General features: G+C 39.8%; 1 protein-coding gene across 2 annotated transcripts in view; it reads right to left on the bottom strand.

The window, feature by feature from the left end:
• Nucleotides 1-26,534, bottom strand: part of FNBP4 (formin binding protein 4) — a 32,034-nt gene extending 5,500 nt beyond the window's left edge. Inside the window, exons 1-16 of one of the 2 annotated variants that reach the window (XM_007497430.2) lie at nucleotides 26,067-26,534; nucleotides 24,220-24,315; nucleotides 20,001-20,137; nucleotides 19,410-19,596; nucleotides 18,681-18,828; nucleotides 18,439-18,559; nucleotides 16,906-17,244; nucleotides 14,566-14,776; nucleotides 13,221-13,345; nucleotides 11,328-11,432; nucleotides 9,904-10,037; nucleotides 8,703-8,917; nucleotides 2,979-3,286; nucleotides 2,487-2,634; nucleotides 1,706-2,001; nucleotides 259-416 (exon numbers count right to left, since the gene is read on the bottom strand). In XM_007497430.2, coding sequence (XP_007497492.2) covers nucleotides 259-416; nucleotides 1,706-2,001; nucleotides 2,487-2,634; nucleotides 2,979-3,286; nucleotides 8,703-8,917; nucleotides 9,904-10,037; nucleotides 11,328-11,432; nucleotides 13,221-13,345; nucleotides 14,566-14,776; nucleotides 16,906-17,244; nucleotides 18,439-18,559; nucleotides 18,681-18,828; nucleotides 19,410-19,596; nucleotides 20,001-20,137; nucleotides 24,220-24,315; nucleotides 26,067-26,397 — 3,059 coding nt within the window. In that variant the 5' untranslated portion in view covers nucleotides 26,398-26,534. The remainder of the gene's footprint in view (nucleotides 1-258; nucleotides 417-1,705; nucleotides 2,002-2,486; nucleotides 2,635-2,978; nucleotides 3,287-8,702; nucleotides 8,918-9,903; nucleotides 10,038-11,327; nucleotides 11,433-13,220; nucleotides 13,346-14,565; nucleotides 14,777-16,905; nucleotides 17,245-18,438; nucleotides 18,560-18,680; nucleotides 18,829-19,409; nucleotides 19,597-20,000; nucleotides 20,138-24,219; nucleotides 24,316-26,066) is intronic. The other variant, XM_007497431.2, reaches the window with a different exon arrangement.
• Between the last annotated feature and the right edge of the window lie 28 nt (nucleotides 26,535-26,562).

Genomic DNA, 26,562 nt, shown 5'->3' with positions numbered 1-26,562 from the left:
GCATCTTACTATTTTTCACCTATTCTTGAAAATATGGGAGTTAATCCTATTCAAGAGGCACGGTCAAAGCCATTCAATCAAGTGCCTGACTTCCAAAAGAGCCTCATAAAAAATGCTCACCTATGGATGAGAACTGAGTTAACAGAGAACTTCATATGTAGATTGCCTTATAACGGATTGGATCCAACTTAGGGCAGGGTTACTGTGTGAAGGATTAAAAACCCTCCTCTCTGTAGCTAAAAAAAAATATATTTTTACCTGACTAATTGTTGCTGTTTCCACTCCTCAATTCGCTTCTGTGATGTCAGCTCCCGATCTTCATCGCTGGAGCTTGAATTTTCCTCTTCATCTAATTCACGCTGGATACTCTGCCACTTTTTTACCAGAGATGGCATTTTTGTTTTACTCTTCTTCCCCTGAAAAAAATCGGGAAAAATATTGTATAAGAACAAGAGAAGAAAAGCAATAAAAAGCGCTAACTTGAAGAACAGGACTCCCCTTCTCCCCAGCCCCATAAAGCAAGAAAACAAACAAAAAAACAGAAGAGGAAGACTATCAGAAAATTTGTCCAGCTCAGATGACTATAGTTACAGATGGTTGGTTATTTCTTTATTCAATTAAAAAAACGGCCACTGTCCTCAAAAAGCTAAACTACAGTATACCTAAATGGCCCATAGAGTACTTGGACATCTAAGCCTGGGGTCATGTGAGAAAGAGACTACAGAGTGGGACCAGGAAGTTTTACGGAGGAAATAACATCTGAACTGAGCCTTGAAGGACAACTTCAGTAATTGGAGGTGGAGGTAGAGTTGGATGGGACTGTAGGGGAAGGGGCACAAAATAATGGAGCCAGAAAAAGCTTGGAGCTGGCTAACAAGTAAGCAATATAGAGTGTATAGAGAAGAGTAATCTGAGAAGAAACGCCAGAATATCACATCAATAATATAAATCACCACAAACCCATGAAGCTTATTAAAGAATTAGGGAATATACATGGCTTAGAAAGGCTTTGTCTAATTTTCTCAATAAAGCCTACAATGGCAAAAATAACTCTTTTCCTTGAGTTATATTTGGACCTTTATAATTTAAATAAACAGTGTTGAGAACAATAAAATGATCTAGGTATAACAAAATAGCACCCCCCCCCCCAATCTGTGTGCACACAACACAACTCCCAAAGCTGTATATTAAGGGGGGGGGGGGGGAGAGCTATGACCCCACAAGAATTTTCCCATGGATTCCAATGAACACTTTTTTCTGGCTCCCTGGTTTTCTTTGCTTATTTATGACAACTCCCCCAACTGACACTAATTTCAGTTGGTTCCATCTCTGGAGCATCTCAAATTTGTCCCTTCTCTATTCCTATCCTGTTGCCCACCTGCCTCCCACTGCCAAAGGACTCCCTTGGCTTTCTCTCCTACCTACTAACTCAAGTTCACAAAGTTCTTTACCCAGTGTTTAAGGCCTTTCCCAAATAGGCATCCTCTTTTCTTTCCAGTAACATTCTTGATGCATTCAATGCGCCAACCAAAATAGACTTCTCCACTCTGACCACTACACTGACCTGCCTTGTTCTGCTCCTTCCTCCCGATGGCACCTTGGATCCCCCAAGCCATACTTTCAATCTGAACCCTTTAGCCCAGCTCTCCAATCAAAGTTGTTGCTTGCTTCTTTTATAAGTGAGTTACAAATACATATCCTATACCTTGTCCTTCTTCATCTTTTTGGTCTTCTCAGGTGGTGGCACTTTGGGAGCAGGGGGAGGTGGTGGCTCTGCAATGGCAGTTGTGTTCAGTATGCCACGAGTTGGAACTGACTGTAATGTGGGAACAGTCATTCGAATGGGTAAAGTACACTCAGTATAAGACATGATGGCAGGGGATGTGGCCAGTCCCAGGTAACTTGATTGTAGGCCTAGGCCTGGGGCTTGGTGACTGACACTTGTTGTTTGATGAGTGACATCAGAGGCTGGTTGGTGGCTGACATTTACGGTTTGGTGACCTAACAAAGAAACACCATAAAAATCTCATAGAAAACAAACAACAAAACATATAACTAAGCAGTGAGTTTTAACAGAACAGAGACTTTGGGGAATAAATTTCTACTTGTTTATGCTCCTTAGGCTATCTATGAGATACTTAGAATCAGATACGAGATGAAAAGAAAGTAATTTTTCATCTTAACCCTTCCACTCTGTCTAGCAGAATAGAGAACAGCTAATGGACTGCTCTACTTTACACTAGTAACTAGACAATCTCCAGCTTGAACTAGAACTACTATTAGAGAAGTGGGATTGAGGGCACAGTCTGTATTTTGAACCCCTAGTCACACTGCTGATTAGTGGCAGTTTATTGTATTGACTTCTGGACACTCTGTATACTACGCCAAGCTACTAATGCAGAGGCAGGACGAAGTTGATTTGAAAAATCTAAAGCAGCAGGCAGTTCTAACACACTGTGAGAGAAGCACTAAGGATGCAGCCTTACCTGTTGTCACGGCTGGCTGGCTGTAGAGAACAGGAGAGCCCCCAATGGTGGCTGACCTCTGGGTCACTCCAGGATTGGTTTCTGTCGCTTTCCTTTTTACTGCTCTAGTGGTAGTGGTGGTGTTGGAAGTGCTGGAATCAGCTGAACTCTAAAAGAGATAAAGAGATTTGTTCTGGTGAGCTTTAGACACCTGTTAAATAATCTTTTCTGAAAATAGAACATAATGGAGACAGCTAGGAAGCTTAGTGGATAGATCCAATCCTAGAGACAGAAGCCCTGGGTTCAAATCTGGCTTCAGACACTTCCTAGCTGTTTGACCCTGAGAAAGTTATTTAACCCCTGTTGCCTAACCCTTACTGCTCTTCTGCCTTGGAACTTGCACACAGAATTGATTCTAAGACAGAAAATGAGGATTAAAAATTAGTTTCTTGAACAAAAAGTGACTCAAATCCCAACTCCTTTCCAAGATCTCTCCCTATCTGTGTTGCTCACCTGGCTGCTGACAGCTGGATTTGGTACTGAGGGCTTTAAGGGAGTATCTTCCTCAGTTCCTGGGGCAGGAGGCTCTTCATTTTCCTCATCCTCCATCTCTACCTCCTGAATCTCACCATCTTCGCCAGGGGGAGGTGGGGGTGGGGGAGGAGGGGACTCTGGAGGAGGGGGAGGTGGGGGTGGCATTTCCAAGGGTAATGGAGGCTGAAGCACAGGAACATTGGATTGAAGGAGGGTCCAAAATGGAGTAAGTGGCACGAGTGATGCAGAAGAGACTTGACCAGAAAAGGGCTCTTTACAAAGAGAACCTAAGATAGACAGATACATGTTAGGAGAAAAGAAAGACCAATCTCAATAGCCAAGTGATTGTTGGCACCACAAATGGAAAAGCAGAGCATAGAGCCGACTCGGTTTATGATATTGCTACACAGAGAAATACTAGGTATAAACTGTCCTCTTTCTACCTAAGTCAATTCTAATTATAGGCTTTACACCTTTTATACTTTGTATTTCCCAGCTTATTGCTGCCACTCAAAAGATTTTTTTTTTAAATCACCAATATTTTCAATCAGTATAGAAATGATTTACATAAAAAGTTTATTATAAATTTTAAAAGAGGGTAACCCATTAACTGAATTCAATTTCTTACTGGGCTAGATACTGCCCAATAGCTTTACAGAGAACAGTGTGAAGATAGGCAACTTGGAGAAGTGGGGCCGCGTGCTAACACCGAACTTTGAGCTAAGTGAACGTCTAGAGCAGTGAGGGGCAGGTGAAATAAGAAATGTCTTCCAGCACCTGTGGAGAGGGGAAGGGGAGCAGCTTGGCTCACATCCCTCTGGCTTTCTAGTAACGAACTTTGTGCTGGGGTGACGGCACATGTGTCCACAGAGAGGGCTGATTGCACTCCTTTGCCATGTGTGCCATAGGTTTGCCACCACAGGTCTAGAGTAAAAAAGGGGGCAGTGGGAGGTAAAAAGTGATCCAGAGGAGCAAGGAAAACTTCCTTTCCCCTCAGCTTTCTAATCAGCTGGTTTCATTTAGGTTAAGGTCAACAAGATGTTAGCTGAGGGTCAATCTGATAGTACAATTCATCAAAGAACTCCAGCTTTTAGGGTGAACACATTTTAGAGAAGAGGGAATAACTGAATCCTCAACAGGACTGGCAGAGGTAAAAAGCTGGAAAACTAATGGGCAGCCTGATGGCATCAGGTCTTTGGGATGATGAAAACACCCAAAAACAGGACTCAGAAAAGGCAGTAAAAAGGCAACAAAGGCTGACCCATAATTACTTTGTCTGGTCTCCAGGCAACAGAACCACCACTGAAAATATGTTGCTAGGGCAAAGATCCTAGCCTAGTGTGAGAACCTGAGTTTCCCCCTTCATTTAGTTTCAAATATCCAATATATAGCCCCTTTAATTTATCTCCTTCTTCTTCTGGGAAGTGGTATAAAGAAGGGAACTACATTTCACTTTTCTACTTTAAGTATAGATTTTCCCTATTTGCTGAGAATTTTACAAAGGAGTAGGGGACTTCTGTAATATAATAATAAATTAAAGATTTAATAATAAATGAGGTAAACATTTATTTGAAAGATGAGGAAAATGAAGCAAAGCCCAGGTTCAGAGTTCTATAGCTCATTTCCCTAATTAGCGAATGAAACAAAGTCCCAGGGACCTAAAAGTCTCAGCCAAACAAATCTCACCTCTCAGGCAGTGGATCCAGCTGCAGCCGCCTGTTAACAGTTTCATGGTCAAAAGCAGTGTTAAACATGTTCTGACAAGAGAACTTTACTGTAATTCAATAGAATATTTAGGTTGTGTAAGCCTAGAAAATAGGGATAATATATTTGTAGCTCCATAGAACTCAAAGAAAACCATCAGTCAATGGACATTTAGCTTCTAGAGTAGTGCCACATGGAAGATAAAGATAGATATTAATTATCGTATTTGAAAAGCTTCAAGTTCATAAAATTATCTGGATGACCCAGACCCCAAAGCTGCAGGGAGTACGAGCTTACAAAGACTATAGGCCACTACCAAAAGAAAATGTAGCTCATTCGACTCTGGATCTTTTAGAGGCTAAGAAACTGCTGATCAGATAAAAGCACTTGTTATGTTTCCAAGTCAGCAAACCACTATTTAAGTGTAGACCAAGGAGGGTACTCTCAGCACACCATCATCCTGACTTAGCTAAAAGCTGCACTGCAGACTTACAGATTACTCCATCCCGGCTGTAGGGAATATTGGGTGTGAGTCCAGCTGGAGGAATCTAGAATAATGCAATTAGGCTTGTTTAAGATAGCAGAACCAGAAGCACTGACTGGTTTCTTAATGCCTACATTCTATCCCTCCTCCTAAAGAAACAACATACTATGGCTTTTTGTGAAATACATGGCCAAGGCTGATGGCTTAGAAACAGAGGATGAGTTATGAATAAATTAGATGCCCGAATGGTAGGGCGGACCTGAGTTCCTATACTCAGGATATTGAAGCATGTGATGTTAAACCTAACAGATACCAAAGTACATCAGAGGCACTTTGCTATGAATTGGTAATTTACACACAACTAAGTTAACTAAAAATCTGTAGTCTATACCTTAAACAAGGACAGTTTTTTGGCTTAAGATCTCTAAGGAATATCTTGATACAGTGGCTTGAACTGGGCTTATGTGTGAAAACCTTTTGATTCAGCACCTAGTTTGAGAGCATACAAAAACCTTGGAATATACTTGTCATTGTTCAGGTCACAATGAACTAAATATTCCCCTTTTCTTGGTACTCAGGGAGAGTCTCCAAGACTGAAGAAGCCCAAGTTTAGATGCCAAGAAGAATGGCATCTCCACAGGAAATCTTACTTAACTGTTCTCTCTTAAAATTGAGAACAATGTGAACGCAGAGTTTTGAGTCCTACAAATTTTTTATTTTTTTATGTTTTTATGCTCCTCTAGCTATATTCACAAATATCAACCAATCTGCTGTAACTATGGCTGGAGAAAAATGGCAATAGTTAGAACAGGAATTAAAAGTCTGAAGGATTAAAAAGGGGAATTTTCTGATGCCAAAATTTGATTACAAGTGATGAAGTGTAAGCAAAATTAAGTTTATGGGTTTCCTAAAAATCTGTCCACACTTCTGGGAATCAAGGAGCTAAATAAGAAATGTTAGACCACTTTTCCCATTAGACCACCTCCCATTTAGTGATCTTAAAGACTCATTATTTGGCACAACTAAATGTCTCAACACTCTTCTTCAACAGGCCTTCAAATACTGTGTGTTATTTTCCATTGTAGAAGTCTCAGCTGTGCCAACCGTTAATTATCAGGGCCTGTTTTCCTTTATGCTGGCCCTATCTCATCAGGCACCTGGCATTAAGAGAGGCTTTTTGCTCCCCACAGCTCAATTTGCTTTGTCTTCTGGGAGGAGGCTAAGGTAGCAATTTTAAAAACAGTTCCATTGGATGGAATGCCTTGGGATTTGCTTTTTGGCAGAATTAAGTGAGTGACTAGAAAAAGCAGGGAAGCAGTCTTGGTATTTGTGGTACCATTACTAGCAGTGTTAATGAAGCTAGAATTCCTCTATGTGAAGATTATGTGAGTGGAGAAGAAACTCGCTGTCTAAAGGACACTTTATACATTTCCCAAGAGCTGCACTCAGGCTTCTTTATTCACTGGGTACTAAAACTACGATCATTCACTTAACCCTTCCACTTTACTATTAGGAAAGTGCAGTGAAACCAAAGAAGCATTTTTTCATAATCATTCAAGGAAGGAGCTTTGGTTCTGTAGATACTAATTAGAATCTGATTCTAGAGTCATTTGAGTCCAGTTAAGATGGGGAAAACTCCTCAGGAAAAATGCTGATCTGGAGATGAGGGCAGAGTTCTGGAATGTAACAGTTTTATTTTCTTTCTTTCTTTTTTTTTTTAAGAAAACAAAACCCTTACCTTCACCTGTCTTAGTATCAACTCCAGAGCAGAAGAATGGTAAGGGCAAGGCAAACGGGGTCAAGTGACTTGCCCAGAGTCATATTACATAGCTAGGAAGTATCTGAGACCACATTTGATCCCAAGTCCTCTTGACTCCAAGCCTAGCACTCTGTCTGCTGTTCTACCTAGCTACCCTTGTAACTTAAGGTTTCACATTTGAGCTGCACTGGGTGCAAAATGTTTTTTCATGGCTCTCAGATGATTACAAGGTTGGTTACTTATTCAGAGGAATATAAGAAGCTACCAGTTACATATATCTTCATTTTGTTTTTCTACTTGAACCTGGTAACTTATTTAGATCAAAGCAACCTTCTTGATAAGAGATTAAGTTCCATACTTGACTCGCAAAATAGGTGACTAATAGAATTTCAAGTAATAATTATTCCTGAAGGTCCAAAGGAGAGCTAGAACATGAATATTCAAATAAATCCTTTGTCCAGAGCCTTCTATGTTGAATCAACTCTATTAGGCACTAGAGATGTAAGAAAACCAAGAACTAATACTACTCAGAGAGGTTGGAGTCTCCTGAATCCTGAGGCAAAAGCTTCCCAATTGGGACTGAATGATTGTTTTTCATCTCCATGGTTAAATTCGGCAAATGCCATCATCCAACATTAGGAGAGCAAGACTAGTGAATACCATAATCTTATCATCTTCACCAGTGCTAGTCTCTATTTCTCCTTCCATTATTAAGAAACAGCAGCAGTCAGAGGGGAAGAGATCTCCTTTACAGAGCAATGAGTTGCCTTTGAGATAAACATTTCAGTTTTTTTGGACACTGTAGCTGAACATTCTTCAGCAGTAATTATTTATTTATGGTGGTGAAAGACTGCTAGCATACAGAGAAAACTTAAGAGAGCTGAAGAGACTGTGTCCAGATTTTAAGAACCATATACCGAGAAACCAACCATACACTATCTAATTGACTATTTAGAGTAATGAGTCTCTTCTGCTTCCAAGCCCTAAATGATTTGCTGAAGAGGATAATTCTGCTTGCTGTGGCTCATGACCATCACCCTTCGATTAATATAGTGCTTGTATACTGTATATATACTTATAATACTGATCTTGTTATAACCAGTGTCTGTCACTTTCCCAACTGACAGGGATCAGCATGAAAAATCAGATTACTCTCCTGTTAACATCTGATTACCAGTCATTTTAATTCAATGCTCCCTTCTTTGTTCTTTGATAGGTCACAAAGCCTTTACAGTTCATGCAGACCCACAACTTGGTCTGAACTATAACTGAGAAGATTATTGAACAAGCTTCAAGGTAATTTTCTGCCCCCCCCCCCCCAGTAATATTTTAGTTTTTTCCAAATAGCATGTAAAACAATCTTGAACATTCATTTCCAAATTCTCTTCCTCCCTGAGGCAGTAGGCAATTTGATATAGGTTAAAGGTGTGATTACACAAAATATATTTCCATGTTAGTCATGTGTAAGATACACATCAAAAAAAACCACATACCCACAAAGTGAATAAAGTGAAAACTGGTATGCTTCAATCTGCACTGGAGGTAATTTTCATATATAAAGTTGCTGATATTCCAATAGCAGATTAAGTACTAAATACTCCAAAAGCCCCTTTATTGAGCCACTGGTTTTTTAGTTGGTAGTTAATGCTATACCCTACAAAACTGTCATGCTTTTCATAACTACTTCACACTTCCTGTGTATTTGTGATCCCCTGAGCCCAACCCATTCCTCCCTAATTACTAAATTGCCAATTACCTTCTTTACCTGTGGAATTCTCAGTGGATTCCCCAGAGTTTGCATCAGTGCCAGTTTTCTCTTTTAAGATTTGTTTATGAAGAGGATCTGTTCTATTTTCTTGTGCTTGCCCTTCTTCTTCTTCTTCTTCATCGTCATCTTCTTCTTCACCATCTGGGAACTCCCACTGAGACTCGCCCGAGTGTTCATTTACATAGAAATAGCGTCTATGATCCCTAAATCACAAGAAAGAAAACACACGTTTTAAGACCTAATCTCCTGTAGTGACACTTCCACTTGGTCCTGTCCCAGGACAGCAGTCTGCTCTCACAGGGAAGAACCTCTTCTTAATGAACTGCTATTCACAAAGGCAACAAACAGCTTTGAGAATTGAGGAAGGAGAGCCAAGGATGATTCAAAGCTATTTGCACTGCCAGCAGCTCTGTGAATACAGCCCTGAGCCCTCCAACTCCAACAGATGACGGACGGGCTTGCAAAACATCTCATTTTTTGCCAATGCTTAACAGGGTTTCAAGTTTCATTAATGAAGGGACTCAATCGCCTAGAACCCTAATTTCCCTTCCAAAGAAGAGAACAGCGGAGTTTGTGAAAGATGGCTCTTCCCCTCTTGGACCGTGGAATTCACATTTCATACTCTTGATATCAAACACAGTGAAAGCTAAAGAGAGGGAGAGGATCTGGGAGCTGAAAAATAAAAGAGCAAAGATTTCAAATAACGAAAAAAAAATCAAGAAAAGCCAAATATAAAAAGAAATATTTTCGTCTGACCTGCTGGCAGAAGATAGCAATCTTGCTCTTCATTCACATCTTCCGCCACGAAGCTTTCCTTAACTTCACCGAGGTTAATCAGGAGTAGTTGCTTCCAGAGGTCCTGTAAAGCGCACAGAGCTCTCGCATGCGCTTAACCCCCAAGCCCGCCCTACTCCGTGAAATGACACTCTGGAGAGTAAAAACCAGCTTTGTCCAATCTTGGGAAAAAATCCGTTACATGGAACACTTTAAACATTTGTTTTGTGTTTCTCCAATTTGTGGCTGGCCCAAACTCTGTAAGTGCCGGTGGTGCTCTGCCTGCCCAGCACCGCTAACCGAAGCTGCTCGCAGTCTCCAGGCAGGACGTCACGCACGTCGTCAGGTGGTGATGATCACAAATCATGTCTGAGATGTCAAAGGTGAAAGGTGAAAAGGGGAGAAGAGTGCGTACCTGTCCCAGTGGCAGGACCAGCCTTTAGGAGTGGCGTTTATTTCATACTGTTTTAGTTGTTCTGCTGCATCCTGTAGTTTTCGTTTGAGGTAGTTTCCGTTGAGAGCGCCTTCCCGCCAGTCTGCAATCCGAGTCTAGCAATAAACAAATTCAATTTATTGTACTGAGGAGTAACTTGGTCAGTTCTAGGAACGTGTGTTCTGAAAAGTAGAGGAGCTACAGGTATCGTGCTAATGACAGATACCAATTGGCTCCTGTTAGGGCATGGCTAAGGTCTTGTGGCTCATGGGCAGGAAAGTGTTTTGGGGGTCTGGATCCAAAATTTCATCAGTGTAGGGACCATTCTGAGAGGTTGGTAAAGTGACTTGCTTAATACCACAGAGCAAATGCACATCAAAGGCAGAGGTGATTATGACCCCATAATGACCTCCTGTACTGAGATAGGGATTTCTCAGATAATCGTATTTTGGTGCTCTGCATGTAACCTCCCTGGTAGTACTTGGGAAATTGGAAAAACGATACAATTTTATTCAACTTTGATTTTTAAAATGTAACAATTTATTTTTCTAGAAATAGGCCTATGTGATTTGGGTTGTTTCAACTGGCTAAAATACTAGCCAGCATCAAGAGTTTCATCTCTTCAGTTATATCTGACAAATAACAGAGGCCCGAATGTGCATGGATTACCACTAATGTGTCTAACTAGAAAAGCACCTGTAGGACAGGTGCCTGTCTGGTAATCAGAAGAATAATATTTAGCACTTTCAGACTTGAGGTGCTTTAAGATACATGTTAACAGCAGCAGCTAACATATTTAGTGCTTTTAAGGTCTAGAAAGCACATTACAGACATTATTTTAATTTCATCCTCACAACAACCTTGGGCAGTAAATACAATTTTACAGATGAGGAAACTGAAGCAGAGAGAAGTGAAGGGACTTGCCTGGGATCACACAGCTACTAAATGCCTGAAACAGGTTTTGAACTCAAGGCATGCGACATTCACTATGCCACCAGACTACCATCATAATTATGTTTTTGCTTTGGATAATATTACTGTGTTTCCTGAATTGGCTGCTCTGAAATTGTATGTGTGTATGTATATAAATATATACATATATAGTTAAATCCTTACCTTCTGTCCCAATTCTTAAAACAGAAGTGTAATGGTTAGGCAAATGAGGTTAAGTGACTTGCCCAGGGTCACACAGTCAGGAAATGTCTAAGGCCAAATTTGAACCCAGTTCCTTTTGACTCTAACTAAGCCTGGTCATTCTATCCACTATGCCACCTAGCTGTCCCATAGAAATATATTGAGAGAAAAAAACAACTGTGGAAGTAAAAATGTAATTCAACCTATGAAAGAGCTAATCCCCATGGGAACTCATGTTACATACAAAATCAGCTAACAGTTGGAACACCTACCTCAGTCTGTAAGAGTAGTACATGAAAATTGGAGATGGATTGTCTACTAATTCCTAGGAATTCCAGCTTACTGGTCAGGGTGTTTGCCAGTTCTCCAATCTGAAACTGTTGCCCAAAGAGGAAAAAAGAAAAAAAAAGATGTTAGACGTCAACCACAGTTCCTCTGAAATCTGTTCTATGACAGACATCCAAATATGGATCTGGATGACTTTCTTCCTTAGGCAATCAATCTCATGGTCATAAACACAGAGCCAAGTCTGGGGTGGACACAGTGTCATCCATGAGAATGATTACCAACATTTCTCATTTGCAGTGCAATGTCTACATATGAACAATGAAGCAGTCATGTAGAATGCCAAGGGTATCAAAACCCCCCTGGATGTCAGGACACTCCATTAGAATACATTTCAATACATCTTAAAATAATCATTTATTTGTCTAAAAACTTAGAACTACACATTTTAGGACATTTGTAACCCCAACCACTCGTTTCTAAATGACAGGCCTTTTGACATACCTAGAAGCCTAAAACACCTGCCAGATTCTCTCACTGTCCAGACTCTATTTTGTTCTAATCAACCACAATGTTGCTTAAATTCTTTCAGGTAAAAATAAAAGAAGCTATGGGCTAAGATGTTCTGGTAACAGTATAATCACGACCACTTTAGAGGCTGGTTGTAAGGATAAAGTATATTGGCATATTGTCACCCATGGCTACAGAATCAGATTTTTTCCCCTTGTCCAAACAAGGACCAAATCTGTAAATACTCTGAGAACAATGCTCTAAATTAATCAAATCTGATTGGGATGATCTTATGGCCTAAGCTAATGAAGCTTTTTAAAAGGCCCACTTAAAAGGAAATAGGTTCATCACTTATTAGCTGGAAGAGACCTCAAGAATTCACCAAGTCCAGCTCCCTCATTTAATATATGAAGAAAGTGAAGTTCAGGGAAGGAAAGTGACTTGCCCAAAATCATAGGTGACAGAGCAAGGCATGATCCAACTTATTTTACTCCAAGCTAGGTAACATACCTGCCTAAAAAAAAGCAGCATCTCTCAAATGAAGTCTCTTTGATATATTAAAAACAAAACATGCAGTTTTTAAACTAGTGAAATTTTGGGGGGAATATATATACTCATTTAGGTCAGGGGAGTCAAATACATGACTTAGCCAGATTAAAATGTAATTGGGAAATGTTTAACAAATTAAGTAAAAATACAATATAGAGAGGAATAGCTATGATAGCATAGTGGTGGGTTAGAGCAACAAGCCTAGAGTCAGGAGAACCTGGGTTCAAATCTGGCTTCAGACACTTCTGGGGGCAAGTCACAACCAACTGTCCTTACTGCTCTTCTACCTTAGAAGGGATAGTAAGTATAGATTTGAAGACAGGAGGTTCTCCAAGTTAATATGTAGCCTAGTGGGGATCATTGCCATTTCAGTTTGACACCACCAATGTAAATCGAATGGTGATGCAGGTACTAAACAAACTACTCTCCACACATTTATTCCTTTCTAACCAGATCAGTTGTATTTCATTCCCAAATAAGATTTCTTGTAGTTAAATTCTAATAGGAAAATACATTATTAGTGTTACTAGAGGAAAAAAAAAAAACTTTTCCACAATATTCATGGCTATTCTTGGCTTTATGTGGTTTGCACAGATCTATGTGGAAAAGAACTTACATACAGGTAACAGACTTAGTAGTTTCTTAACCTTATCCCTCACTCATATCCTGTGTAAATGACCATTTATATATACTTAGCAGATAGTAAAAATTGTTTATTTTGCTAAATTGCATTCTTGCTAGAAGGAAAAGGCTGATTAAAAACAAAATTGGGTTAGCCTATATCCTTTTACTCAGTTTCAAGGCTGAGGTAATATACATACTTTCAAATCCTGTTCTTCATCCAGCTTTGGCACTGCTTGTGACTTTAGTTTTTCTGGAGATTCTTCTGCTTCTAGCTCTTTGTCTGAATTCTCATCAATTTTCTCTGAATTCTCAGTGCCCATTGCTGAAAAAGAAAAATATGTTAGCTTTGCTAACTAAAAGCCTACTTCTATCTATGTGGCCCTTTGTTTCCCTTTAGTTAAGATGTCTGGACACAGGCAGGAAAGGGCTAGGAAGTTGCCACCTCTCACTACTATTTTATTCTGAAATAATCTTCAATTTGCAGTCAAAGTGATAGCTGCCTTTTCTGTTCCTCTTTGCTGTGATCATTTACCTGGTCCATGCCCTTCCTGTCTTAAGAGTTGTTATGAAGGCAGAAGTTTAATGAAATATAAGCTCCTCAAAGAGAATGATTCCACACCCTTATGGTCTTCACATCCCCAGTGCCTAATACAGCAGGGTAACTAATAAATACTTTGTTCAATATGCAAGTTCTCTATTTTTTTTTTTAAACTTAAAAGTCTTATGGATGATCAAATATGAATTCTTCCAAACTGTCTCTTGTGAATGCCTTTTTGAATTACTCTGTTAATTCCAATAAAACTTGGATGCCAGTATCTGGAATATGGTGAGGGCAAGAGATGGCCAAGAGACATCCTCTGGGGATTTGTAATGAAATCTATAAACTAATGCACACCCCTTGCTATAACCTTATTCAGCAGCTCCCTCATATCTTTTGTTGTCAGTGTCTACCAGCATTGAAATTCTCAGGGAATGTTACATGCTACAGTCTAGGCTGACTCTACCTTTGCACCTTGGGTCCAGTGCTTCTCACTTTGGTTTTACTTTTCAAGCTATTAACTTCACTTCCACTACTTACAACTCTTAAAGCTGAGCTGTCAATACAGACCCAAATTGGTTGTCTTTAGGAAACAATTAAATCCTCAAGGAGGATTTTCATGGGACTTCTTTTGAACCAAACACCAGTAGCAGCTGGAAATGTTACTAACTGCTTTCCTATAAGTTCAGTAATGACCTTTTTCTTTTAGCATATCTTCATTTCTGCTTTCAAATTATCTTCCTCCCATCAGCTTAATGTTTTCATAACAAACTTTCATTGTTTGATACTACATCCCACTCTGCCCTCATATATGTATTCTCTGTAAAAAGGAATGGATCTTTGTTAATGTTCCATTGATTAATTTATAATTCATGAAGAAACTGCATATAACTCTGATTTTAAGGATGGGATAAATAAAAATTGATCCTTATCCTGTCATTAGAGGAAAGTAAAAATCTAAAAGGCTTTTCCCCTTCCAAAACCTGAAAATATCCCATAATTACCAATTTCTCCATTTTCTGGGGTCTCACGGCCAGTTTTGCTAGAACTCCGACTGGTAGATTCTGGACTGGTAGCTCGGACAAACATCTTCCATTTTCCTCTTTTAGACATAAGTCTACGCATACCATCTTGAGATGCTGATTGACTGATATCAGAACGTGGACTAGACCCTGACACACTACCATCTCCTTCCTCCAAGGCTCGTAGTTCTGCCTAGAAAGGAATCCAACAGTCAAGGTAAGGTTATAATAATTATTTCTTTTAAGAGTTGGAGTAAGCTCCCAGAATACAGCATATACTCTATAGTAGCAGAATAACACATCTCATACCTCTCTCTGTAGCTTCAAAACCTAGCATTATTGTCTCATATACTCAGTATTCAAGAAATTATTTGTTGATGATTCTGCAGGTAATATTTAAAGAAATACAGCTCATTCCCTCTATATCCAAGGACAGCATCCAAAGATCTCTGAATAGAAAGGCTCTTCAGAATTTGTTCACACAAAATAGAAAGCTGCCTCTCCTTTCCCTCCATATAGGAGAAATTCTAAATTATGAGTTCTTTGATCCTTGCTTAATTCCCTTTTAAGAAGGTAGATTTGCCCCACACATCATATTATCACTCAACCGATACTTTTTTCTAGTATTCTTCATTCTTAAAAGTGAAAATAAATAAGATGTTGAAAGGGGAGAAGAAAAAAAGAGACAACTGCTGTCACTAGCTAGTAGAAATGGCACCAGAGAGTTGGAAGTTTCCCACTTTTTTTTTTGGGGGGGGGTGGGGTGGTGGTGGGGGTGGTGTTTTGACTAAATGAAGATAAATAATTCTTCTGCAACTTCTAGTCTTAAATTAGGAGTTCTAAACTTTTGGTCTGTGGACCTAAATACTTTATGCATTGAAAAACATTCATAGGCTTTCCTAGATTGTCAAAGGTGTCCAGAATACAACAAAAATTCCAAGTCCTTGTCTTCAACAATTGCTTGAGATACTTAAAGAGGGTAAATGATCTGCCCAGAACCACACAACTAAGTATGGGGCAGAAAAAACAGATTTTCCCAACTGAGGCCAGCTCTAATCCTGCCAATCCACTTATTCAAACAATATGCAAAATGCCTGGAAATGTCTAGTGTGCTAAGCACTAGAAAACAAGGAAAAACAAAAGATAGTCTTTGTCCTTAAGGAGAGCTCAATCTAATGCAGGAGACAAGCAATTATATATAAACCTTACTATAGACAGGATAAATTGGGAGATGATCAACAGAGGGAAGGCAGTGGCGTTAAGGGGGAAATGCTTTCAGTAGATAATGAAATTTTAGCTGGGACTCAAAGGAAGCCAGGAGGCAGAAATGAGGAGAGAGAGAGCATCACAGGTGTGTGGGACAGCCTGAAAAATGGCCAATGGGAAGAAGAAATGTCTTGAGAGATTAACTAGAGAAGGTCAGTGTCAATGGATCTGGGGATAGGGGTTAAATATAAGAAGAATGGAAAGTTAAGGGATGTTTATAAAGGGTTTTGAATACCAAATAGCATTTTATATTTGATCCCAGAAGTGATAGGAAGTCACTGGTGTTTGGGGACAGTGAGGTGTGCTAGAAGGAGAAAATCGTGTTTCTAACTGAATAACATGGTCAGGCCTGTGTTTTAAGAGGATCAATTTGGGTGGCAGCTGGATGACCCAGTAGATTGAGAACTAGGCATAGAGTGGGAGGTCCTAGGTTCAAAATCTGACCTCAAGACACTTTCTAGCTGTGTGACCTCAGACAAGTCACTTAACCCCAATCACTTGGGCCATACCACTTTTCTGAAGATAAGGGGGGAGGGGGGGAGGGAGAGAGAGAAATTTGGCAGAAGAGTGGAGGATGGACTGCCACGGGGAGAGGTGATAAGGACTAGAAGCAGAGTGGTAGTAGTATGAGAGGAGAGAAAGGAGCATATGAGTGTGCTGGGTAAATCTGACAGACTTTTTATTAGAGTAAGGAATAGGACACCTATCGAGTTAGCCTGCAGGTCAAGGAAGATGGCATTGCCCCTATAGTAATAAGTGTAGAATGGGGTGGGTTTGGAGGAAAGAGATAATGAGCTCTATTTTGTTGAGTTTAAGGCCACACCACAAAGCAACAACCTTAAAAACAGTGACAATTTTAAATGTAGTATCAAATCAAACAATGGGGGGAGGAGGGAGTCGAACCAAATTCTTTATAAGTTATTGTCAGAAACTACAAAGAGGCCTCCAAGCCTAGTTACAGCTGTAACATGGACAACAGTATGCTAACAACACACATCCATAAGCTGGCCAGTGTCATTTACTTTAGGGCAAAAGAACTGGGCTCCCCACACTCACCTTTTTTCTCTCCAATACAAGCTCTAGTTCCAGGGTGTCTTGTTCTTCTTCTTCTTCACTTTCTCCTGACTGCACAACACTACAGAGATCCTCCTGGGAATTGTCTTCTGGATTATCTCCCATAGGGTCTTGTGTTTTTCTTGTCCCTGATAATTCCTCTGTGGTTACTGTCTCCTTTACATCTGTTATTGGATCAACTTCTTGACAAATCACCTTTCTCCTCCATCTTTCTTCTTCCTCTTTTACACCCTCAGGCAATAAAGGGGCCAGCAGAGCAGCAGCCACCCCCTTCTTCTCCTCTTCACTATTTGAAAGAGCTTGGATCCCTTCATTTACTTCCTGTAATGATAAGGGAAATATTTTTAGTAACCCAGTTTTATTTAAATGTACTACTTCAGTCTTTATAGTAGGAAGCCCCAAAAACTGTCTACCCTCTTTTAGCTGCCTTTGAACAATGTTAAGAAATACAAATCTTTGTAATCAGTGTCCCAGTCAAAGACGACCATTAGATATCCATTGCTCAACTTAAGTATTGCTACTGGTTAAATTTTAATTCTTGGAAAGTCTAGATGACTATGACGTGTATTCCTTCTCAAGACTACCTTTATTCTGACTATAGTAAACAAAACTGGTAGAAGCATTAGCAGCCTAGAAAAAAAGAGTAAAGCATCTTATTTCTCTTTTCTGTTAACTCAGTGTGTAATTTTAGACAAACGTGAGTCCAATTCTACTCCTGTATATATCACAGGGATGCTGTGAAAGTAATTAAGGTGATGTGTTCTGCCCTCCTTCCCCCTTTATTTGCCTGTCAAATGAAGACTAGTTATACTGATTGCCATCCTGGGGTTGTTATGAGACACAAATACAAAGAATGCATTTGAAAAGTGTAAATATACTACACCTGCCTGGCTGCTAGTAATGTATTCTTTATCATAAAGTCCTAATTCATTTCAGTGCCACTAGTGTGTAGGTAATTGTATATTCTCAAAGGTCATATCAAACAGAGAACCAAATTGGATGGACAAATTTTATCAGTCAGCAGACAGTATCCATTAGTTAGAACCGGCTTCACTAGATTCAGGCTCACTGACAAAAGGATGGCTGTAACTATTAAGGTAAAGAGGGAATATGAAGTCCATTTGTGTACTTGAACTGATTAAAAAAAAAAAGGTAGCTTGAAGAATTAAGTAAATTCAAGATATATTATCTTAAAAAGACACAGTCTCCTTAACATATACAAGAGAATAATATAAAAATTCAGGTTCTATTAGATGTTAATAGCAATAAGAAACCTAACTCAATAAAACTGAATAGTAAATCTCAATAGAAAAAGTGTGTAAAGGTACAGAGTACAATAAAAATAAATTTATTTGGGGAAGAAATTGATTATAGAGGATACTGACTAAAGATTCAGATGCTAAACGAGTTAAAATCCAAAATTGGAACCAATATCATACTAACTCCCCACCCCCCACAACTACCATTTCAACTGTATAGTAATGTGAATAAATTACCTAAAATGCTGGCACTGACCTTTTTAACTTCTCGCTTAACCAAGAGAGGCCCACTCTTATTAGTGGTAACAGTAAGAACCTTTTCTTTGGAATACATATCTGCTGGCACCAGGAAATTTGCTTCAGTACCTGTTACAGAACTAAAAAGAAATACTCTCAGCAAGCAGCATATAAATAAAAGTATATAGACAAGAAGAGTCTTATTAGTTTATATACTGAATTTCTAATTGGAGGTAAAAATGTTTTAAAGACCAGCCTCACCTTTGCTGGTAATGTTGCAGCCCTTGTACCTGAGTAGCCAGGTACTGGGGTAACTCCCAAGTCACCTCATTTGTCTGTGTGTTCCAATAGTAATAGCATCCTGTGTTCTCATCCCAAACTTCTTGCCAGTCTCCCATCTCAATTTCCACTAAAAGAAAACAAGCAGATTTTAGGAAAGAGGCAGTGCTTTTCACAATTCTGTCATTCACTTTATGACAGTCAGCTCCCAAACCAGATTCCAAACAACAAATTGCCCTCTTCTTTAGTTTCTCCTAAAGTGCCAGCCCTACCACTGTACAGAGGGTTAAAAAAAGAGAAAAGAAAAGAAAAAAGAAAAAAAACTCACTACCTTCAACTACATATTTATTTGATTTCCAAAGTATAGTTAGAAGTAATGCCTTATTACTCACCTAGCAGAGATAGTTACTGGTCCTAATGAGACAGCACATAGGCATCTATTAGGGTAGATCTCAATGGTAAATAGCCATCTTTGCAAAACAAACATCCCAAACACCTGCCTTCCAAAAATACCTCCAAGTACACAAGCTTATGGATTGGTAGCAAAGAATTACATCTTTTATCTTTAGAACTACCAACCAGAAGAATTTAAATTCATATTTAACACGATTATGAGAATAATGAAAAGTTTACTGTAATTTCTTTTTTTTTTCCTGAACCCCTTCTGTAGGATTGAGGATGACACTGAAGATACTGCAGAACCAAGCTCACCTCCAGCCAAGGAACACTGGGTGTCATACTGCCACCCTGATGCTTGGGCTGAGTCTGCTCCATTTGCAGTTGATGAAGAAAGAGAAGCTGTTCCAGACTCCTTGGGCTCTGGTCGAGGAGGGGTTGGAGGTGGGGCAGAAGTGCTAACAGCTGATGCAGGCTGTGGGGCTGTTATGGCATCAATTTCCTTTCAAATGAAATGACAAAAGTGTAATATTTAAAATCAATAAAACTGGAGGAAAAGTGGTCACACTTTAATATTCTACTATATGAAATTAACTCCCTAAGCTCTTTCCCCAGAAATGTAACTACTAAACATTTTTTAATCCTTCCTTCCATTTTAGAATCAATACTGTGTGTTGGTTCTATGGCAAAAGAGTCACACAAGTAGGAAGTATCTGAGGCTAGATCTAAACCCAAGACCTCCCATTTCTAGGCCTGGCTCTCAAGATGCCCTATGCAGCTACTTAATCTTAATAATTTTAGGAAAATTGTTTATAGGCTTAGATGCTTAATAAATGCTTGACTGATTTTTATTTGGGAATAAACTAGATTAATAGCCATGGCTATGAAAATTGAATCACTACTAACCGCTAGGAAGTTGGCCAATGTGCTGTCAATGTCAGTGGATTGGTTTCCATTTGCCTCCTTAGTCAATGCTGGTTTCTCTGGCACATCACCCTCATCATCGTCACTGTCTGCATAGGCACCAAGCAAGCACAAGCCTCCTGGTAACCAACCAACCAAACAAACAAAAACCAAACTTAGAATAAATGCGAATATTTTAGGAAAGAGGTTTCATGTATGATTATTTGATAGGCCTTGTTTAATTTTATAAATTCTTAGTCAAAAAGCTGAAATTTATTTATCATTCAACAGATAAGGAATCTTTTCTTGAAAAGAAGTTGTCAAATTAGTTATGGGGTCAAAGCAGTAAACATCTGTTGACGTCCTCTTGAAAACACATAGATCCCCCCAAATTATTATAACAGCTTCCTGCAGAGTTATAGTTTCTGTAGATGGGGTACTAGGAATAATAAGCCAGTATCAGATAAAAGAGAATAATACAGACTATAACTGATTACTGCCTACAAGTTAACAACAAGGCAAAATATTTTTTTATTAGGTACAAAAGCAAACTAGAGACCATTTTCAGAAACATTCTTTCCAAATATTTTTTATTCAAGTAATTAAGCATTAGGAAATGAAATAATACTCAGAATTGGCCAATGGTGAAAATCAGTATAATTCCCTCAATTCAAGTTAATCAGGTTCTGTTATGTCATTTATTGCCTCCTTAATTATGCCTATCACAATTAAAATACTTAAAGGACATTTTTTAATGGAAGTCAATTCTAGATTTCTATGACATGTTCAAAAAGCAAATCTGAAGCTACCTTATTCTTGATCCCATCTACAAAGTACTTATTCAATTCAAGTAAACACCTTTACCAACTTTTGCCAATAGTTCTAGAGACTGTATGGGAAATGTGGCCCTAATTATTTTTCAGTAGGTACATTTCTCCAAAAAAGCAGTATTACTGTTTTGAATCTGGGTCTCCCTGGCTCATACAGGCTTAAGTGCAACAGCCACTCCCAGCCCACTTCCACCAGTGACAGGCAACACAGAGAATCTCTGGTTTCTATTGCCTTCCTCAGGCAGCCTGTAGGCCCTGGTTCCTCCCAGAATGGTGCTGGGCTTAGAGTGGGCATCAAATTGGCTTTAGTCTAACTTCAGCTCAGACCTCCTACATCTCGCAGGGGCAGAATTTTCAAAAATTTCATATTTTTTTAAGATTGCTTTCCACATTTCAAGTTAGCCTTCATTTTATAATTTCTAAATCTCAAAAGTATTTTATGGCTTATTAAGCACCTTTCTCAAAAAAGCCCTATAAAGGCCTAGGATTTGAAATGGAGAATCACAATTTCTGCCAGTTTTCATTTTTCATTCACTAATTTTTTATTGCTGCTTGCTGTTCCTAAGAGTTTTGTAAACTGACTGCAATTAAAAACCTAACTCTTGAATTTTCTGAGCCATAGATATAAAATTCTCCTATACACAATTAAAAACATAAAGAAAAGGAAATAACAAAAGACATTGGTTTAGGAAATGTCTTTCTCTTTTTAAGTAATAAGTTATATCAATAATAAAAGTTTACCTTTAGAAAAAGAAACAATCTTACACATATAATATTCAAATAACTTAACATTGGATACTTTTTTAAAGTTGGGGAAGTGTATGCCTTTTTTATTTTGAAATGTAGCAAAACCAAAAATGAATACTAAATTGGATACAATTTCAATAAAAAAAAATTAAAGACTAAGTTGTTAAGAATATAAAAGTGATTAGTGAAGAATAAAGTCTAAGTACATCTAATGAGGAAGATAAGTAAACTATTTTACAATCTATTGTATCTAAATCATATTAAAAAATTTATACTAATGAATTAACTGAGTCCAGATTCAAAATGGCTAAAGGTGCCATTTTTTTTTTGAGGGAGAGAAGGGAGGAGAAAAAGGAATGGGCATAAAAATTAAAATGAATTAGATCGACAGCTTAATCGAAGCCATTAAATGGAGTTAATGCTAAATATATATATTTCTACTTATACATTAGTGAAAAAAGAAAAAACAATTTTCAAGACAATGCCAGGACCACCTAAAAAAGTTAACACAAGTAGCTATTTCCCTCCTAGATAAACACAATTCATTTAAAATTTTTTGATGTTTATCTACCACTCAATACTATGCACTAATGCTTTATTGGGAGTACATCTAAGTTCATTAGTGTAAAAATCCTCAGAAAGTTGCCTGTACAATTGAGAAATTGCTGTGCTCGCTGTTACCCAAATAGTAACTTGTCAAGAGATATAACTTAAAAACTTGGCTTTTAGATTGTCCTCTATCATGCTTTCTCCTCTGCTTCTCTTCTCTGTCAAACCAAACTGTCTGAGGGTGTGTCAGGATGTTGATGTTGACTCAATGTCCCAATTATAGCCCAGGCCCATGGATACCACCTTTCCCTTGTAGACTGGCACTATGTCTACCATTCCTTGTTACTGTACTCCCAATCAAATGTTAATTGTCCACTGTGCAATGTGTGAGGGTATATACAAAAAGCTATGACAGCATGCACTGAAAGCTCTAAATATGACTAAGTGTCCAGTGATCGAGGAAGAAGAGCCCTGAGTTACTGGATCAAGGATTCCTTCAGGGACTTCAAAGGAACAGTTTGGACTTAAGATAAGTAGAGGGCTAATTCTTGGCAAAGCAAATATAGAAAAGTCACAATGTGAATGGCAGACTCAAATTTGGTTCTAGTAAAAAATTTGTAGGTTAAAGAATAGGGGTTAAGTTTGGAGGCATAGGTTGTGGAGAGACTAAGGACCTTAAATTTAGACTAAGGAATCATGCTTTAGGTACAAGGAGCTTCCCAACCACTAGCTGCAGCTATGGCCCATTCAATAGACTGGAGTAGGGAGAAACTAGAGGGAATGAGATTAAAAGACAACTGTAACAGTTCAGGTAAGAAATGGCCAAGGATAGTAACTGCAATGAGCTAAGAGGTCATTTAGGTCTCTGAGACCTGGGAATGAAATCCACTTGCCAATCAGGGATGAGCAAGGCCCTTTAAACTCTAAGACCCTCAGCGTCTTCATTCTCATTTAAATGATATTATGAGAATGAAACAAGACAATGTATGTAAAGCACTTTATGAATGTTAGTAATTATGAGGGTGGTAACAGTACTTCTTGCTGCCTTTTCTAAGAATGGATTAGTCCATTTTTCCATAGAAAGTCATAGCTAGCAAGTGTCTTTTCTAATCTCAGTTTAATAATCAGTAACATTTATTCCTATTTGGCACATACCTTGCTTTGTACAGTTAGTTACCTTTTGATGCATATGTGCCTTCCATTATAAGTTTTTTCAGAATAGGGATTAGGTCTGTGCCTTCTGGATATTCCCTATAACATTAAGTGCTGAAACTTAATGACTTTGCACAGCTAGCTATACCCTATGCTCAGTAAGTATCTTCCAAGCAAAGCAATCTTCATGATATAGGATATTGCTTGAACTTATTCCAATGCTCAATTCTATTTTTATGACTGATGACTCATTCATTAAAATATTTAATTGTTTTTAGAGTTCATTTTCCTCTGGATATCCTTTTTAAATATACAAACCCTAAAGTTCTTTAGATGGTAGATGAAATTTAGTAGATAAATATTAGGCTTGAAGATTCCCACTGTATGCTTCAATTGTGAGAACTGGAATTAAAAATTTTCAACTCATTAACAGCACAAGAAACACAGATTTGTGAGCATAATTTCCCAAGGTACATTTAGATATACTATACCATTTTTTAAAAACCCTTATCTTCTGTCTTGGAGTCAATACTGTGTATTGGCTCCAAGGCAGAAGAGTGGGAAGGGCTAGGCAATGGGGGTCAAGTGACTTGCCCAGGGTCACACAGCTGGGAAGTGTCTGAGGCCAGATTTGAACCTAGGACCTCCCATCTCTAGGCCTGGCTCTCAATCCACTGAGCTACCCAGCTGCCCCCTATACCATGTTTTCTAACAGTTCAATTTTAGTTTTTCCAATTACTTGAATTTTAAATAAGCATCAAATGAAAGAAAGTAATTTTTTCTGTAAGTTCTTTCAACATGTTGTACAAGCCAGAAAGACAAAAAAATTTAAAACTTTTTTGGTACATATTATTAAATCAGTGAGACAACTACAATCAATCAAAGCTTAATTCTAATAGATTTTAGAAAGAGAGAAGGAAAAAACCAGCAGCAAATCTCTGTACCTGTTGCTTTGACAGTGGTAGGTCTGGTAGTCATGACTGGTTTTGGGGGATTCTGAACAATAACTTTAGGAACCTCCATAACAACTTCCTGTTCATCTGCAAGGAACAGTAAAGAAAACTCAGATTACAAATGATAGTCACCTAAAAATTTTGTCCCAATCCAAAGGAAACATTCAATATGACTTGGGGCATAAAAATAAGCTCCTAACTTTTAAAAACTGTTTAAAATTTTGATCATTATTGTTTGTTTTGACATCACCTTCATTTCTGAAGGTGTCCCTCTTCTCTCTCCTACCCAGCAAGCCATCCCTTGCTAAAACTAAAAGAGGAAAATAAAGGAGTTATCAACAAAAGTCTGATAGTACAAGGCATGTTCCACACCCAAAGTCCCAGAGCATGATTTGGAAAAGAATAGTACTCTTTAAGCGCATCATATAATTTAGGAATTTCCAAATAGGAATAAAAAGGTAATTACAATTTCTTTTATCCAAACCCATTATCTCATCATTGTCTAGAAACCCCAGAGTGCACAATTCTTCCACAGATGTAGATCTCAGATTGGCTGTAATTTAAGTCTTACAGAGCAGAGTTGCTTGGAGGAGTGACAGATTAAGGGATTGGCCTATGGTCCCACAACTTGCATGTGTAAAGACGAGAAACTTGAATCCAGAATTTTCTGATTGCCCCTTTACTCCCCTCCTAACCCCCAAGACCAAGCTGCTTCTCATCTAAAAATTATTGCATTCAAAACACTAAAAATTAAATTTGCTAACAGTTATGCTCAATCCCAGGAGCTATTTCATCTGATAAGCAATATAATGCAGTGTTTCCATTTCTCAGAATCATATACACCAAATCTAGAATCACAGGAACCCAGTTGGAATCTTTGATTACTACTTACTGGGACCCCCTCCCCCCCCCAGCCACTTTTCTCCTCTGGGCCTCAGCTTCCCCATCTATAAAATGAGTGGGTTGAACAGAAGACTTCCAATCCTAAATCTACATTCTTCTTTTACAATACTATCCGGGAGTATTTTCCTACAAAGTCCCGGGAACAACGTTTATTAGTCATCTGATAACTTCATGCTACTTTAGTCTTGGGGGTTCTTCTAAAGGGGTGGGATAAAGATGCTGACTACCCCCACTTGCTAAGGGATTCCACTTCTCTAGGAATACTGTACCTTTGATGCTGTTGCCAATGAGGCTTTTGCTGGATTCAATTTAACCTGCATTTACTAAACGTGTCCTATGAGCCCAGCTCAGGTGCTCGGGGAAATCAAGGACCAAAACACAAATGAGAAGCGCAATGGAACAATTCTCGTCCTCTACTGGTTTCACCCCTCTTCTCTTCTCACTGTCATAGACCTCCACGGATGTTTCATTCTCCAAGTAAAAAAGCCCCGTCCCAGACGCCACGCGGGTGACCTTGGCTCAGTCATTTGCCTCGGTAAGCCTAAGCCTAGCCTCTCTCCCAACCCTAGCTCAGGGCCCCTAAGAACGGCGCGGGCAAGGGTCGGTAGGGGACAGCCGGCTGTTGGGGCGGTCCTCTCGCGCTCCTTCCCTAGCCGTGATGGCGCCCTTGGGCTCGGCGTCATCCAGCGAGTCCTTTGGGAAAAACTCCTTCGTGGCCCGAGGCCAGGAGCCAGGGGGGCGGCTGAGGCGTCTCTCCTTCCAACCTCCTTTCTCTGCCTCCCTCATCATCCACACCTCCTGTACCAGCCCTGGACCTCCGGGGAGGACTAGGCCCCAAGCCCCGGTCTCGAGTTTGGCATGACCCCAGCGGCAGCGCCCTCGAGGCGGGCCGTGACTCCTACTCAGGGCCGAGGCGCCACGCGGCCCTTCCTTACCTTCCGGGGGCAAATCCTCCAGGGAGGTCGCCACGGTAGCCGCCGTCGCCGTCGCCGCCGCCGGGGCAGAGACTGGGACTGGGGCCGGGGCCGGGGTCGGGGTCGGAACCGGAGCCGGAGCCGGAGCCGGAACCGGAGCCGGGGTCTGGGCCGGGGCCGGAGCTGGGGTCGCGGTAGGGGTCGGGATCGCAGCCGGGGCGGATACCGCCGCGTCAGCCTCCACCTCAGCTTCGGGCTCCGCGTCGCGCCCAGCGGCGCCGCTCCGAGGTCCGGGCGGGGAGAGCTGCAGGATAGGCCTCCGGCCGGGGACCGCCCGCGACTTCTTCCCCATCGCGAGCCTCCGCGCGAGCCTCCACCGCGTCAAGGCCGCCGGTAGGGGGAGGGCGGACGGCGTTGGCACGTCCGCACGCGATCAATATTCATGACCCTCTCCCCACCCCCGCGACCTACCGCGCCTAACCGGCGTACAGCGCGCACGCGCCAGAAGGGTGGGACC

The sequence above is a fragment of the Monodelphis domestica genome, chromosome 6 (assembly GCF_027887165.1).
Source record: "Monodelphis domestica isolate mMonDom1 chromosome 6, mMonDom1.pri, whole genome shotgun sequence".
Taxonomy (NCBI): domain Eukaryota; kingdom Metazoa; phylum Chordata; class Mammalia; order Didelphimorphia; family Didelphidae; genus Monodelphis; species Monodelphis domestica.
The sequence above is the reverse complement of the archived record's forward strand: the minus strand, read 5'-3'. Positions and strand labels throughout refer to the sequence as shown.